Source organism: Narcine bancroftii, chromosome 6 (genome assembly GCF_036971445.1).
Source record: "Narcine bancroftii isolate sNarBan1 chromosome 6, sNarBan1.hap1, whole genome shotgun sequence".
NCBI classification, from domain to species: Eukaryota; Metazoa; Chordata; class Chondrichthyes; order Torpediniformes; family Narcinidae; genus Narcine; species Narcine bancroftii.
The window spans coordinates 127,067,525-127,085,278 of NC_091474.1; the positions used below are offsets into that span (position 1 = coordinate 127,067,525).

Sequence of the window (17,754 nt, forward strand, 5' to 3'; positions counted from 1 at the left end):
ATCAATACTCTATTTCAAGCCAGATGTTCAACCACCGCACCTTGATGTATCATCACCATGCCCTCCATCATCAGTATCCTTGGGCAATCGGGGTGTGGTCACCATTGACCAGAAATCCAACTGAACCAGTGATATAAATAATTAGGTTCGAGGCTGGATAACTCACCTCCTGACATCCTTGGGCTTTTCTCGTATTAGGTCCAAATCTTCATCTGTTTGTAGTGCCAACACCATCTATGACAAAGCAGCCTGCTTGAATGACACCCCATGAACCTCCCTCCATCACATTCATTCCCACCATCACACTGTGGCTACATCGTGTACCATCAACAAAATACACTGCCATTCCTTACTCAGATTATGCCAACAGCACCTCACAGATCTGCAGTCTCTACCATCAAGAGGAATAAGGGCAGCAGGTGGATGGAAACCTTTCTGTTTGCAGTTTCCCTTCTAAGTTGCACACATCTTGATTTGAAAAAGTCTCATTTTATGTTGGGTCTAATTCCTGGTCCTCCCTGCCTGTCAGGACTTTGTGAGAGTATCATCGCCATAAGGGCAAGTTAGCTTGCCATGATTTTCACAAGGACAATTGGAAAAAGGCCATCAATGCCCAAATTAGAAAATTAATTAATTTAAAAATTCTAATCGAAAGGTGTACGGTAATTTTTAAATTCAGTTGAAAAGACTGACATTTTTCATCTCTATTTGTTTTCTATAAATTTAATATGAGACTGATTTGTTTTCTTCAAGCTTTTTTATTTTTTTGAGTTGATTGTTGTACATTTGCAAGTCAAATTTTCTTTTTGACTTGTGTACTTTTATTGTCATTTGAATTTTTGAATTGAAATTTAATAAAATAAAGATAATTGGAGGTAAACCTACTAATTTGTTAAAACATATTTAAAAATTAACTTTTTATTTAAACATTTATCTCTCTGCTTGCTTTAATATAAAGTTTTTATGACTATATGTTCTATGTTCATATACGTAAATACAATGTACAGATGTACTGAAATTCTTGATTGCTGCACCTGGACAGGTTGGTAGGCTGCACCAACTACAAAAATATTAAATTACCACAATATACCAAGACATAAAAAGATAATAAATATAAAAGGATAGATAATAAATATTAACAGTTGCAGTTAGTGGTAAAAGAAGTGATGTTTCATTAGTGCCAAGAGATCTTTTGTTGGATCTGGAGTAGTTTAGGGTTAGGGTAGTATGGGGAGACTCAATAGCTTGATAGCCATTGAGGAAAAAAAAATGTTCTTGAACCAAAATATTCTGAAATTAAGGGATCTGTCCCTTTTGTCTGAAGGTAGCAGGGAGAAGAAATTATGACCAGCATAATGGTGATCATTTATAGATTGGCTGCCTTCTTGAGGCATCACCTCACATAGATGACTTCAATGGACAATTAATCCACAGATGGTTAAAATATGCTGTAAAGCCTGTGCATGATTTGAATTTCTTACTTCACACCTCTCTCCCTTCATTGTTGACGGGTGATAATACAGTCTGAATGCGATTTTTCCAGCATGTGTGAATAAGGGTTGTGGTACTACAGTCAGATGTCGATGGCCATGTTCATCATGTAACAGGATTTCTGAGATTCTTCATTTTCCTATCTGGTTTCCAAAAAAGCTGCAGATCAATTGTTTTTAATTCGGTAAGTTTAAACTATCGAAACTTACTTCTTGCTCAACTTATTAAGAACTGCTTAAAATGACAAGATTGAGCGACACAGCTTCTCAAATTATAAATTTTAATTATTTAGTGTATAAAATTCAGCAGATTAAAAGTTATTATTTTCATATTTTTAGTTCCTTTTTTTCTAATGTGCATTTCAATGAATCTGATTAATTTTACTTCAGAGCAGGATATGATTTTGAATTAGTAAATATAAATCAGTAATACCTCAGGGAGACAAAATTATTAGAACTAGCTGCTACCTGCCTTGTAGGGTGCCTGGGGATATGGTATAACAATTTTTGCTGAGCCTCGGCTCTTCATTGCCAACACGTGATTTCGGAGCAGGACTAGGCCTTTTTGTCCGTCAAGTCTGCAGTGCCATTCCGCAGGATCATGGCTGATTTAAAACCTCAAAATATTCCTATCTACCCACAGTAACCTTACACTTGACTGTTTAGTGAGTATTGTTCTACTTAGCCCGGCTTAAAAATGCTCAAAAACTAGCTTTGTAAATAAGAATTCCAAAGATCATAACTCTGAAAGGACAAAAAATTGCAAAAAGAATTTGCCTCCATAATTTTAAATTTTGACCACCAACCCTGCTCCTCTCCCCCAACCCCACCCCAACTTTCATCCAAACACCTAATTCAAGATTATCCCTCAGGATGAAATATTTTCTCCACATCCATCCTGTTAGGATCATTGTCTGTTTCCAATGTAATAACATTCTCCATAAATAGGGTTCCTTCATGCCCTACACAACTAAAACATAACCCTAGAGGGTTCTCCAAATGCTTCTGCATTTAAACCCACTCACAATTTATCACCTTTCCAAATTACTTTCATCTATGTTCTAGCTTTTTATAAATCACACAACAGGAAACTTGTTCTCACTTTACACCTATGACTTTGTGGCTCGGTATAGTGGCTGTATAAAAAAGGTTGATGAGTCATACAGAAGGGAGATTGAAAACTTGGCTGAATGGTATTCTAGCAACAATCTTTCACTCAATGTCACTAAGACCAATGAGTTGATTATAGACTTTAGGAAAGAAAAAAAATCAGAGATATATGATCAAAGGTGGAAAGTGATCAAATTTAAATTCCTGGGAGTGAGTAGCTAGGAGGACCTTTTCTGGACCCTTCATACCAATGTTATCATGAAGAAAGCCTGTCTGTGTCTCTATTTCCTCAGGAGTTTGCAGAGGTTCGGGATTTCATCGGAAACCTTGGCATACTTCTACAGATGTGTTGTGGAAAGTGTGCTAACCAGCTGCATCATGGCCTGTTATGAGGGTATCAATACCTCTGAGTGGAAAGCCCTGCAAAAGGTATTGGGCACAGCCTAGTACATCACAGGCAAAACTGTCCCCACCATCGGGAACATCTACATGGAATACTGCTGTTGGAGAACAGCAGCCATCATCACCCACACCACCCAGCACACTCTCTGTTCTCACTGCTGCCATCAGGAAAGAAGTATAGGTGCCATAGGACTCGCACCAACATGTTCAGGAATAGTTGCTACCCCTCAACCATTAGACTCATGAACAACAGACTCAATCAAAGACTTGTTTAAGGGATCTTTACTTTGCTCATTATTACTTAATATTTTCTGTATTTGCAAATCAGTTTGTTTACATTTCTCTCTTTCGAATACATCTTTCTTCATGTGTAGTTTACAGATACAAATAAGTAGAAATTTTCCTGACAGGAAAAAGAATCTCAGGGATTTATGTCATGTATGTACTCTAACAATAAATTTGAACTTTGAACTCTGAGTTCTGGGCACAGCACCTTGAAAAGGATATACTGACAGGTGATGGAGGAATATAGGGTCTGAATATAGGGTTTTTCAATTATGAAAAAATAAGATTGTGAAAAGTCAAATGTGTCTTTGAGCTACATGAATGATATGGATAGTTTAAAAGGAAAAAGGTGGATAAAAACACAAGTAAGAATAGACGTTTTGGATCCAGAGAGATACAAGGAGGCTGGCATGTGCTGGCTGGCTTGTTTATGTTCTGCAAGTGTTGTTCGGTATTTCAAAGTATTTTCATAGTTTTGAGAGATGATCTGTGGTTTTACATAAATGTTAAGATTTTGTGGTGGTTAAATAAAATTTTTGTTAGGAAAATGTGTTAGGTATTTTACAACTATGCTGGACTTAAGATTACCAACCAGCCTTAACCAAAATGAATTGTGGGATTGAATGGCTTGCTCTTTATCTGCCTTTAAAGTAATAATGGGAAGCTTCATACATCCTTTTTACTGAGAAGTGCTGGAGAATTTTCACAGGTCACACGACATCTACAGGAAGCAAAGAGGTGCAGGTTGAACCTCTATTAACCTCTGTGGTCTGGCAACTCCTGTGGTCTGGCACATTTTGAATCTGCAGCCATTAGTACAAACTCCTTACAGACAGTGTGGGACTCAAACCCCAGTCCTGATTGCTGATGCTGTAAAGGTTGAATCTGCCACGATCGGGTCTGGGGTTCAAGACTCGCGCTGTCTGTAAGGAGTTTGTTCTATCAGCAGCAGATTCAACCTTTACAGCGTTAGCGATTGGGACCGGGGTTCAAGTCCTGTGCTGTCTGTAAGGAATTTCTGCTAACATCCCAATCACTGGCGCTGTAAAGGTGTTGCACTAACCACTACACTAACTGTGCCACCCACCGAATTATTTTGTGTTTTAAGCTTTGTTCTACCATTGATATGTTTACATAGGGGTTCACTATGTAAACATTTCTGTTTTCCGGCATCTTCTGTGGTCCAGCAATGGCCAGGTCCCAACGTCACCAATTAGAGGTTCAACCTGTATAACCAACATTTCGGGCCTGAGCCCTTCATCAAGGTGTGAGCAGAAACCAGGTGGGTGCCTGAATAAAAATGTGGGGTAGGGGAAAGAGCAAGGGGAGGAGCAAAGGCCAATAGGCAAGAGGGCATAGGTTGATAAGTATGGAAGGGCAGGAGAGATAAAAGAAGTGATGGGATGGGGGGGTAGTTCTGTGAATGGGGAGCTGGAGGAAAGGAGCAGAGGGACGGGGAGAGAGAGAGGAAACTGGAGGTCAGTGTTAATGCCATTTCATTGGAGAGCATCAAGACAGAATATTAGGTGTTGATTCTCCAAAATGTGGCAGCCTCGGCATTGCATGAGCCCATGGCAGACAAGTCAGCATGGGAATGGGGTGTGGAATCGAAATGGTTGGCCACTGGGAATTCTGGATTATTTGCAGCAGACAGTGTGAAGGTGCTCAACGAAATAATCTCTCAGTCTGCGTCCCATCTCTCTGATGTAGGGGAGGCCACAGCAGGAGCACCAGATGCAGTAGATGACCCTTGCAGATTCACAAATGAAGTGTTGCTTCACGTAGAAGGACTGTCTATTGTTATGAATGATGGTGAGGGAGGAGGTGTGGGTGGAAGTGGAGCATTTCCTGCAGTCATAGGTGTAGGTGCTGAGGGGACAATTTGTGGGAAGGGATGAGTGGACGAGGGAGCAGTCTCTGCAGAAAGTGGGGAAGGGAATATGTTTCTGGTGGTGGAATCCTGTTGTGGGTGACAAAAATTGCAGAAGATAATATGTTGGATGCGGAGGCTGGTGTGGTGGTGGGTGAAGATCAGGCTAATTCTATCCTTGTTGCATTTCTTCGCATCGAACATATTTCCACTATTTCCACCACCTACAATGTCATCCTTTTACCAGACACATCCATTTCTTTCTTTCTCTCTCTTTCGTCCCTCCATATCCTTCTGTCTCCTTTCATTCAGCTCCCCACCTCTGCCCTTTCCATTCACAGAGCAACCCCAGCTTTTTTCACTTCTACCCTCCCACCCTTATCCACCTGTGAATTCTTGCCTATTGACCTGTGCTCCTTCCCCCTTTTTTTTATTCAGGCACTTCCCTGTTTTCTCATCATACCTTGAAGAAGGGATCTGTCTGCAAAGTTACTTCTATCCTTTTACTTCCTATAGACGCTGTGTGACCTATTGAGGTTCCCCAACACTTTTGTACATTGCACTCAATCACAGCATCTGCCGAATTCCCTGTTTTTACAGAGAATGTTGTTCATATTTGTGTTTTTTTTTGTTACAGCTGTGAACCTGCTCTGCACTGGCAGGACAATGAGCAACAGAAGAAAACGCACAACCCCTACCCGGGTAGATGAGGATGCAAAGAGAAAGCTCAGCTGGAACATGTGTGATGACTTGATCCATTTCCAACCACTTGCTGAAACGGAGAGCAACAACAATCCCTTGCCTGTAGGTTCAGATTTCCCAGAACATGAAGAGACAAGGTCTCTCCTGGTGAGCAGTTTGAAGTTGAACGAATCATCAAATGTCTCGACTGTGACTGAAATTGAGATTGAAGAGGGACCTTTCCTGTCAAGTAGTTCTTCCCATCCCAGTATCACCATTTCCCCATGCCGTCCAAGTAAAGAGTGGCGAGCACAGCTGGGCGAGTTCACTCTTCAGCTCCCAGAAGACCAAGTGTTTCCAGATAACCTTTTGTCTCTCACCCTCTGTTTGTCAAAAACCAGCAATGATCAACAGCTGCAACTCTCAGTCAGGAAGGAGAGTAATGACTCTGAAATTGTTTGCCATGAAGAAGTGATTGGCAGTGTCAGAAGTTCGCTCAGATACGCATCACTGGAAGATGTATTGTGGCTTCAAAAGAAGAAAGTTCTTGGATTGTTCCAAATGAAAATCGAAGATTGTCAAAAATTGACTCAAATATTGAAGGTGAAATATTTGACAAAATTTTGTCAATTTTGACTTGAGCATTTTTTTTTCTTGGCTGACTATTTCATTTTATTGCATAAAACTTTTCTCTCACCTTAGAATAATTTCAGAAATTCTGTTCCATCATACTGCAAAGTGAATCTGTTAAATAAAGGTGTAAAAGATTCAATAGAAGAAGCAAATGTTGCTAGCTTGCACCCACCCTAGCATTTTGACTGTTTCATTTGTCTGTTTTACAATTCCCTGCATTTTCACGGTTCTAACTGATATGATTACCAATAACAAAGCATCAGCTTCTCAAATCTTATTTTGTTTTCTCTCCTTTACTCACTCTTCCTTTTTGTTTTCTGTTCCTTTTAGTTATTTCTCCTTCTTTCTCACCTTTTCTACTTCTCCCTGCTTGTCCATTGTCTTCTGTATCAGTACGATTAAATTATAGGGAAATAATTTTCCCTCACTCCTCCAATCAATTCCAAGAGAAAATTCTGCTTACTGCCCTCCTGGTTTGATGGTGCTGAATTGCTCTATCATTACAATTGGCCCTCTGTGGCCTGAGTGAGCTGCTCTCTCTACCGATGTGTCTTCAATCATCTGTTAATGTTGCCCCTAACTGTGCTTATTTATTTTCTCCAGTTTGCCTTAAAAAATTTCCAAAAGACCACTCCTTGAACTGCTCCATTTCCTGGCACTGTCATAATGGTTGCAATGGCTGCAATGTATATTTTCCCCAGAAAGGATTGTGATAGTTTTTCATCCAAACAAGAAAATTATAAAGCTTCACTTTTTTTAAAAAAAGCTTCATGCAGAATGGCTCAAGTCCTGTAATTGTTTTGAGCATCACAACCAAATTTTTGCCTTTTAATTTATTTTCTTACTTGTACTAAGAAATGGAAATATTTGATCCCTTGGAGCCTTCTAGCAAATTTACTCTGCATCTTCATCAGCCTTCAAGTCCTGTGAGGAATTAGTGAAGATTGAATAATTTTTGTTTTGTTTTTCTATTGCCATATGTCCAAGTTGTTGATTTAAGTTTGACTGGAAAATGTTTGCTTTCCTTTGTAGGTTGGTATATATCTTCTTGAGTCTGGTTTGGGAAAACCAGAGTACCTGAGTGAAAGAAGCTGCAGAATGAGAAAGACAAATACGCTGATTCAGAAACTCATGGAATATTTTTATGACTTAGCTGCTGCAGGTATAATATTTATTGTAAAAGAAAAGATAATAAAGGCAGCATGAGAATCATTAGAAACCAAAAATGTGCAGATACTGGAAATCTGAAATATAAACAAAAAAAAGCTGTAAAAACTAAGCAGGTCAGACAGCATCTTCATAGAGAGGAGCAAGAGTTAACATTTTAGGTCAATTACCTTTCATCAGAACTGTTGATGTCAGATTAGTTTATATCTTCATTTTCTCTTTTGCAAAACTAATTTCTATTGCATCTTTTTTTCATTGTTGTCTTAATCATGGAGCCATTAATGTGATGGTTGATATTGCATAAATTTTAAATTTAAATATTCAGCACGGTAACAGGCCATTTCGGCCCATGAGTCTGTGCTGCTCAATTTCCACCACATTAACCTACATTTCGAATGGGGGAGGAAACAGGAACCCCCGGAGAAAACCCACGCAGACATGGGGAGAATGTACAAACTCCTTACAGACAGCACAGGATTCAAACCCTGGTCTGGTCCTGATCGCTGGTGCTGTAAAGGCGTTGCGATAACCATTACACTAACTGTGCTGCAGAGATCTGCAAAATAAACTTGCATCAATATAGAACCCTTCACAATCTCCTGATCTCGCAAACCGCTTACAGTCAATGTAATTAAAAGCTGAAATGCTGTTACTATTGCAATAAATGGAGAAATTTAAAATTTAGACATAACATCATGGTAACAGGACCCTTTGGCCCACAAGCCTGTGCTGCCAATTACACCCAATTGACCTACAATCCCGGTACTTTTTGAAACTGGAGCCCCTGGGGAAAACCCACATGGAGAACAAACAAACTCCTTACAGATGGTGTGGGATTTGAACCCTGGTCCTAATCGCTGCCGCTATAACTGCATTGCTAACCATGCTACTTCAAATTCCCTGTAATGTGGGCAGTGCAAAGCATTACCAATGGAACAATGGTTCTCAACCTTTTTTTGAACCACATGATCTTGTGAAATATTCCTTTAGTTACTGCAGACCACTAATAACAAACCCACAGTGGAGGGGTGAGTGGGGGAAACTCAAGCCCATGCCAGACCACTGACAGGATTTTTATTTTGTTTTGGTGAGAACATTTTTTTGTCAAATTTACAGGATTGTTTGATAAATTGTTTATTGTATCAATGATATTTGTTTTTGACACACAGGTCATTTGTAATAAACTCATGTGCCACCAATGAGTATCCATGGTTCACAGATTGAAAAATACTGTCAGGAGGAATGTGCATTATCCTTGTGGGAAATAGATTATGCTATATGACATTATTTACTTGATTATTCTACTCAATCTTGGCAAAATCTAGTCTCCCTGTGAGGAGTGGTGGTGGGGGAGGATACAATAACTTCAGGTTGACTCCTGAAATTCAAAATGAACAAAATCACAAGTGGTAATTTTTCTATCAGGGATAATAGAACAGCCAGGCAAGCATGCTTGCTTGGAGAAGCTCAAGTCATGTCTCAGAGAACATTGTTGCAGCTGCCAGATATTTAATGTTTGTCTTTGATAGTTGGCTGTGTTGATTGTTGCCTAGTCATCTGTAATTTGCCAGAATTAATCTAATGGTGACAGGTGAAGGAAAAGGAAGAGAAAGAAGCAAAATCTTAAGGGAACAGAAAGAGTAGGAGAGTAGGATGCCCCTATTTAAATGCAAAATTGGTAGCCCTGTAGAATATTAGTATGGATCCATGTTTTGTTTAATTTTCTTGACACATACCAAAATGGAGCTAATCTTTGGCTGATCCCAAGGTGAAAGACTTTGGGCTCTTTTTGCTCCTTAATCACTTGACATATGGGCTTGTGAGTTTTTGCAGTCAGCAACAAGCAAAACTTATCCTGGAACTATCCTTCAACATTATTCCTGGATCAGATAAAATGCACATTGTGTGACCACTTTGGGGAACACATTCATTCAATCTGTTAGTCAAATACTGGTTCCCTGTCAGTTTAATTCTCTGTTACATTCCCAAGCCGATATTTCTATTTCTTTGTCCTCCAACACATGCATGAAGTTCAAGAGAAACAACATCTTTGAGCTGGGCACATTACTGCTTTCCACACCGGTATTTTCATATAATGATTCCAATATTTATATTCTCAACTCCTCCACACCCATTTTTGTGTAACTTTACTTTTCCCATTTGCAACAAATTTTCCAAGCAAACTATCTATTTAATTAATTCATCTTGCCACTGAACTCGATTTTTCTTTTCCCATCACTGTTTTCTCTGCAATTTGGAACATATTTTATCTCTTACTTGCTCCCATTTCAAGTTATGGATATGAACCATTCTGTTACGCTGTCTGAACTGCTGAGTAGTATCAGCTTTTTCTGTTTTGTTTTTTACTTCCACCATTCACAGTATTTTGCTTTTTTTTACATTTTAATATTGTTGATTGAAGGGACAAATATTTTCCGGGATCTTTAGCTAACTCCCAAACTTTTTTCTTGTGACTAGTTCCAAAGGATCTTTTGTATATATCTGAGATGGAAAATAAGTACCCTCTGTAATAACTCATTCAAAATGCCAATTTAATTGGAAGTGTCAGCCAAGATGAAGCACATGTGTCTCTGGAATGTGATTTGGAACCTACAACTTCTGCCTCAGAGAAAGGTTACATGAGCAATGATTATCCAGACATCCTTGTGGTGATATGTAATTACACCACTGGGTCACCAGGGGTCATCCCAGTGACCTTGTATATAAAGCAGTCCAGAGCTAGTCTAGCCTTCCAGGTGTGTCTTGCAGAGACAAGACCTCTTAGTGTACATATTAGTTTATTAAAGCTGTCTTATACTCGCACTGCTGTTGTGGTTATTGTCAGTACAATCCTGGCAAGAGGTTTAACTATCTCTAAGTGATGCTATTTTTTTTGGCACCATTCCCATACCTGAGGAGCATTCCATACTTCTGTAGCACTGCTAAAGGCAGATCTGCTGAAATAAATACCGTCCACACCAAGCAAGTAAAACAGTAACTGCTGTTTATTCAAACCACGCATGTTCCTTTTTAAGGGGAAGTGACAGGATCATGGGAGTGATGTCATAATGCTGCTGTGAGGCCTGGCCGTTCCCCTGGCAATGCGCTCCTGCAGCCTGGAACTTCTGCAGGGTGAGGGGAAAGCCCCTGTGCCCTACCGCACTGGCTGTTCGCTATGGCGATTCGGCCCATCGTGTGCGAGGTTGACCCAGCCCACTACACTGGCTTGTTTTTTTGTCTCTTCTTCAGGAGAGCAATCCTAAGTTCATTTATTAGTTGCATCAACATGCAAATATGTAACTTAGATTACTGCTGAATATTAATCATCCTAAATCCAGAAGTGTGCTTAAAAATCTTTTGTGAAGAGAGTTATTACAAAGGTTGAAAATTGAAGAAACAGTATGAACTAGCAATTGGTGAAAAGTCAAATATCTATAAGATTTTAAAACATTAGACTTGTGTTTACTTTTTTCATGCTGGGACTTTTTTAAAATAATGCATAACCAAAAATTCATTTGTTTCTGAACTTTAATCTAGAAACCTCAAACATAATTGAAGAAGCCAACAAAGAGCTAGAAAGGGAGAACATCGAAGAACTGTATGACTTTGTACGTTATGCGCATCAGCAGGAGGTTCTCTGCAACGAGAAGGTCCAGCATCCTCTGCTTGTTCCATTGCTCAGACCATACCAGTGTCAGGCGGTCAATTGGATGCTTCAAAGAGAACATTATAGCGGTGGTCCTCCCTCTGATAGTAGGTTTGAACTGGGTGCTTCATAAAGCTTTTAGAAAATACAGTTTTATACTAAAGGCAAATCTTCTTCCAGATGGTACAAAGGATGAAATTGTTTTTCAGTGGTAGTTTTTGTTGGTTCCAAATTCTGATAATAAAGTTTGATAATCTGGTACCTAGGGGATTTTGGTATTGTTCGATTGAGGGGTTTATCAGCTATTGAATTTTATTTGATATTAATTCTCCAACATATTTTTAATTTTTAAACTATATCACATATTATGATAAATTCTCCACTGAACATGGGTAGGATTCAGGGAAATGCAGGAACTAGGGACCTGGTGGGATGCAGAGCAGTGGAGGAACCAGAGTCCCATTGAATCTCAGAGGAATCCAGGAACTGCTATGGAGGCCCTAGTGAGACTTAGTTGTGGCGAGAGCCTACAGGAACCGGAGAGACTTGAGAGAGAATGTGAGGACCATTGAGACACTGGTAGGGGATATGGGAAACAGATGCTGATCTATCAGAATTTCTGAGTAGTTGGAGAGTAGATTTTTAGAGTTTTACTCTAGTTCCAAACATTCTCTAAAATCAAAATGATATGAAGTTCTCACTATTAAAGAAAAGTCTTCTCCTTGGGACTGGCATTTGAGGAGTAGAAAGTACAAATAGTTTGTGTAAATATTGGCACTTGTCAAACTACAGCTGTTTACCACTGGACATATTTGAACCACTTAACTCTAAAACTCTGCACAACCTTTATGCTCCACAAATGGCTTCATCTTCACATCTATTCCCATCAATATAAGGTGCTGCTCTTTTTTCTACCACGTTTTTAAATACCTTCCTCTCAAATGTATACATCTATATTTATCTGAATAACACAGCGAATGTTAGGGATCTGAGGAATGTTGTGGAGCAGAGGGATCAAGAAGTACAGGTGCATAATAACTTGAAAGTGGCATCATAGGTCGATAAGATGGTAAAAAATGGCTTACTGCACATTGACTTTTAATAGTCGGCAAACTGAATATATGGAGGTATAGTGAGAGTTTGATCAGGCTAGATCTTTTTTCTTGGAGCACAGGAGGATGAAGGACGATTTCACAGAAGTGTACAAAATAATGAGAGGAATAGATCCAATGAACACACTGTATCTTTTGCCCAGAGAAGGTAAATTGGTACCCAGATTATGTAGGTTTAAGATGAAGGTGGAGAGATTTAATAGGAAGGGTGACTTTTTTTTTACATAGAGGGTGGTGAATGCATGGAACAAACTGCTAGAGAAGGTGGTTCAGGTAGGTTTAAAAAACATTTGGACAGATACATGGACAGCATAGTTTTAGAGGAAGATAAGCTAAATGCAGACAAGTGGGGTTGTGGGTGAGACATTTTGGTCGGCTTGGGCAGGTTGCGCTAAAGGGCTGGTTTCCATGTTATGTAACTTTGACTCTATAATTTTTTGTGGTAGAAGCTTTGAAAATTAAGGAAAGGAGTTTCTATTGAATTTACTAGTGACCAATGTTTATGTTCCCCAATTTTAGTCAATTGAAAATATTTTCCATATCAACACCTGATTTTAAACTTTAAGGGCCTCTATCAGTTTGCCCGTCATCTTTTTTTATTGTATAAAACCTTGACCTGTCAGAAGTTCAAATTCAATATAACTTTTATGAATTTCATGAAGGACTTAACTGCATGATGTGGTTGGGACACCAATTCTGCTGCCACCATAAACTCTAAATGTCAGTCACTCAAATAGGAACTAAACTGCAGGAAAATTGGTCAACTTATTTTGATTGACCTCCTGTCACTTTCCTGCATTGTAGTCAGAGTACATCCAGCACCAAGAAATGAGTGAACAGAAGACACTCATCTCACATGCCTGAGGAGGTGTGTTGTACAGTATTCCAAGCTTTACATGGTAAGCTTGAATCAGAATTTCTGGATGTGATGATGGAAGTGAGAATGCCAATGGTATATTTTTTGAACTTTCTTACTTCATGACAGTCAATGTAATGATGTGAATTAAAAACATAATTGTTTCTATGCAGAAATTGCTCTACACTTGTTATGGAAAGAATTCACCACTAAAGATGAGAAGAAGTTGTATTACAACCCCTACACTGGCTGGTGGGTATATTTTATGGTTGAGGTCCTTTAGATATGGTACTGAAGCTAAATGTAGTTGCACTGGAGTGAAGGCAGTTGAGACTATTCTTCTCTAGGGTTTGTTACCATAACAAATGTGTTGCAGGCAATAAATCTCATGAGAATTAGTTTAGATTGAGCTTAACTATTTCTACGTAATGCCTTCACTTATCGCTTTGCTCATTATTACACCCTGCTTATGTTACATTCTCTATCCAGAAATGTGCACATAATCCAGGTTTACCGTATATGCCGGTGTATAGGATGACTGTTGTAGGATGACCCCACAATTTCCACTAAAATGTAGGCTTTGAGTGATACCCTTTGTATAAGGTGACCCCAAATCTGGTATTTACTGCTGACCAGTGGATGCTGTTAAAAGAAAATCTCAATATTTTAATACCAAATTACTCTTTAAAGGTTTTAAGTTTATTGGCATGTTTTAAAATAAATCACCGCCTGCTCCTGTAACAGGCTGTTTAAAGCCTGTATAGAGCCGACAGCCAATTGGACTAGGTGGATGGACCCCACGGTGAAGCACTGAGACCTTATTGATAACTAACAGGACACACACAAGATTGTGTTGGAGGCAGCAGGAAGGTGGCTGTGATGTTGAGACTTCGCTGTCAATGTTCAGATTTTATACTCAGTGTATAAGATGATACCTGATTTTGAGGTGACATTTTAAGCTTCAAGGATCATCCTATGCACTGGCATATATGATATACACTACAGTCCTACTGAACTGTCAGAGGCGCTAGCTTTCAGATGACACTATGTCTGACCTTGGAAGCGTGTGGCAAAGCAGTTATTACAACTGCCTCAGTCTGTGGCCTGGGTTCAATCCTGGCATTTGTTGCTATAGAGTCTGCCTGTTCACTCCATGAGTTTCCTCTAGTTGCTCTGGTTTCCCCTCACATCACAAATGATAAATGGTTACTCTAGATTCCCCCTTTAGTTTTGGGTTAATGGCAAAAATAATTAAATTGGAGTAGATGGGCATATTTGCAAGAGACAGAGTTGTTGGACTGATAGGAAATAAAGGCGAATGCGTTGAATGGGGTTGATTTCCTGGAAGTCAGCATTGACACAAATTGCCCCATGAGGCCAATACTTAAAATAAGAAGACCATTATACTATTTCAAAAAAGAACACACATTCTTGAGGTGCCCTTGGCAACATTTATTACATCAGTGAAACAGTTTAACTGCTTGTTATCTCTTTGCTCTTTGTGCTCTGCTGAGCATTAATTAGTTGGTATGCAATCTGATTATAAGTGATGATGTTTCGGCTAAGTACAGTGGAACACTGTTATAACGTGATAGTTTGGGTCTAAAAAAATCGAGGTTCACGAAAAACCATTTTCAAAAAAATCAAGAATACATGTACAATACTTACATTTGCAATCATCTTTTTATTTCTTACAATCATCATTTTATTTCTTTAAAAATGCAATAGAATGTTCGATGCTTGAACGCAGTATGTTGCTGGCTGCAAGTGTCATGTTTGCTAGACAATGTGTGCTCTTGGATCATCTTGTTGCAGAGGCTGTTTCATCAAAGTTGTACACTTGTTCGACGTAGCCACCTTCTTCTAAGGGAGTTTTTAGTTCTGCTGGGTATTCACTGGCTGCAGCACAGTCGACTGAGAGAATTTCTCCAGACGCTAACATTTGAGAAATCCCATGATGGGATTTAAACCAGTCTAATCATCCATTGCTAGCTTTGAACTGTGAGGTTTCTCCGTTGATCATCTGTCAAACTTCTCGGCTTGAGCTTTGAGAATAGGCCTTCTGAGCGCGCTTGAACGAACCACTCGCACAGGGAGTCATCGAGACTGACATCTTTGACTGTCTTCATTTGTTTGGCCTGTTCCTTAACTTTCCAGACATGAAGTGTTGATTCAGGTATGCTGAGGTCTCGTGCAACTTGGATTTGACTTTTATTCTTGATCAAATCAAGTGCGTGAAGCTGATCTTTCACAGAAAAAATATTTTAGTGTTCTAATGGTGCATTGCATTTTGAAAAAAAATTCAATTCCAGAAAGAGTGAGGGGAAAAAAAAAAGGGTCAGATGGCGTATCGTGTTTTATCCGGATTCACGTTAAATCAGATCGTGTTAAATCAGGGTTCCACTGTATTAATAGGAACTTCCTGAGGATTCACTTTTTGTTTCTCTTTCTCTCCCACTGTCTTTAACTCTCGTCATTTTCCTTGCCTTATTAATAGCTTGTTTTACAGCTTGTGCTCTCCTCTATCTTCACTTCAAGTGACTTCTCTTAATTGCTGCCATTGCTACTTTTTTATTTTAAATGGTTTTGCTTTATTGAATTGAATTGTTTATTGTCACCTGTGCCAAAATACAGTGAGTGCCTTCTAGGTAAGTCAACCCACACCAGTACAGATTTTTAGTGCAGTAATAAAACTAAAGTGCAGAGTGTAGTGCTAAAATAGGTGGGAGTAACAAAGTCAGGATATAGAGAATAGAATAATGATGCAGTGAAAAGATCTGAAAGGAGCAATTTTCCACATTTCATGTTTGTTCCTATTTTGGGATTAATCAGGTTTAAAAATTGAGAATAAACCAGGAACGGCCACTCTCCACTACATGTCAACAGCTCTGTAGTAGAGAGAGTGGAGAGCACCGAGTTCCTTGGAGTTTACTTAACTAGTCACCTATCATGGACACTCAGCATCTCCTCACTTGTCAGGAAGCCACAACAGCCACTGCATTTCCTGAGAAGACTGAAGCGGGCAAGGCAAACAGCCACCATTATGTCAACCTTCTCTAGGAGCTCTATCGAGAGTGTCCTGGCTAGTTGCATCACAGTGTGGTATGGTTGCTGTAGAGAAATGGATCAGAGGTCAATCCACAGGACCGCAAGAATGGCAGAGAGGATCACTGGATTCTCCCACCCACCCCCATCAACGTGATATACTGGGATTGTTGTCTGAAGAGGGCATGCAAAATCATTGAGGTCCCTTCCACCCTGCATACAGCATATTTCAGCTGCTCCCTTCAGGGAAGAGATATAGGAGTATCAGAGGCAGGACCACCAGGCTGAGGAACAGCTTCTTCCCACTGGCAGTGAGAATGCTGGACAACCAAAAGAACTGCTTACGCTAACCATCTGAGACTCTCATTTGTACAAAGCAAAAGCTATTTATTTATTATGGATAAAATATGTCCTGCATATATATTATTTGTCTGTGTGTCTGCATGTTTTACACCGAGGACTGTAGAACATTATTTCATCAGATTGTACTTGTACAATCAATTGACTAGTTATATATTAGGTGTTGATCATTTCATTGAATATCCTTTTGTTGGGACGCTTGTTATGCTTTCGGAACCCATTTTATCTCAGAGAAAAAGGGTGGGTCTATTAATATGAACTAACCAGAGTTTTTTTTAAGGCAATAAAAGTTTTAACTATTTTAAATAAGTGCATAAAAGTCCGTAATGAAATCCAAAAGCAATTTCGAAGCCAAACCTCATTTGATTTTCAGGTGATCTCTGATTGTTTTAATTTAATTTTTAAATTTAGACATGCAGCACGGTAACAGGCCATATCGGCCCATGAGTTCATGCCACCCAATTTATACCCTATTAACCTAGACCACCGGTACGTTTTTGAATGGTGGGCGGAAACCAGAGGCCCTGGAGAAAATCCACACAGTCTTGAGGAGAATGTACAAACTCCTTACTGACAGTGTGGGGTTCAAACTCCCCCAGTCCGGTCCCAATCGCTGGCACTGTAAAGGGATTGTGTGTATTTATTGCAGTTAGAATCTGTTGCCCTAAGAAATTGGCCTAGGTCAACCTATCATTGTCAGTGAGAATAATGCCCTTACATGATGTGTATCTGACAGTTTTGAATATCACTTTTGACTGTTGTTGACTTTGAGCCCCCTTTAGTTTTAATATGATTAGAGAAGACTTGTAATTTTCACATGCTACCTTTCGACTTCAATTGTTTCCAGCATTATCCGTGACTGCCCTCTATCAAGTACTGAATGGCCTGGTGGAATCCTTGCAGACGAGATGGGTCTTGGAAAAACTGTGGAGATGTTGGCACTTATTCTGACTCACAGGTGTAAAGATATGAAGCAAGACACATTGTCGTTCCCAGAGGTACAATTCATCATTTAAATTTATCATGTATGTTAGGTCTGTTAATCTGCTGGGATTGTCCTTGTGTCTGCAGTGATTAAAGATTTGTCTCCAGCTTCC

The 17,754-nt window shown here is 39.3% G+C and overlaps 1 protein-coding gene across 5 annotated transcripts in view; it reads left to right on the forward strand.

Annotated features, from left to right (window-relative positions):
- Nucleotides 1–17,754, forward strand: part of shprh (SNF2 histone linker PHD RING helicase) — a 116,186-nt gene that overhangs the window by 1,727 nt on the left and 96,705 nt on the right. For 4 of the 5 annotated variants that reach the window (XR_011340291.1, XR_011340290.1, XR_011340289.1 and 1 more), the window contains exons 2-6: nucleotides 5,795–6,441; nucleotides 7,504–7,633; nucleotides 11,176–11,391; nucleotides 13,426–13,504; nucleotides 17,505–17,655. Coding sequence is in view for 2 of the 5 variants with exons in the window: in XM_069886034.1 (XP_069742135.1) it covers nucleotides 5,795–6,441; nucleotides 7,504–7,633; nucleotides 11,176–11,391; nucleotides 13,426–13,504; nucleotides 17,505–17,655 (1,223 nt within the window). In the remaining 3 variants the exon portion in view is untranslated. Of the gene's footprint in view, nucleotides 1–4,458; nucleotides 4,570–5,794; nucleotides 6,442–7,503; nucleotides 7,634–11,175; nucleotides 11,392–13,425; nucleotides 13,505–17,504; nucleotides 17,656–17,754 lie in introns of those variants that run through there. The other variant, XM_069886035.1, reaches the window with a different exon arrangement.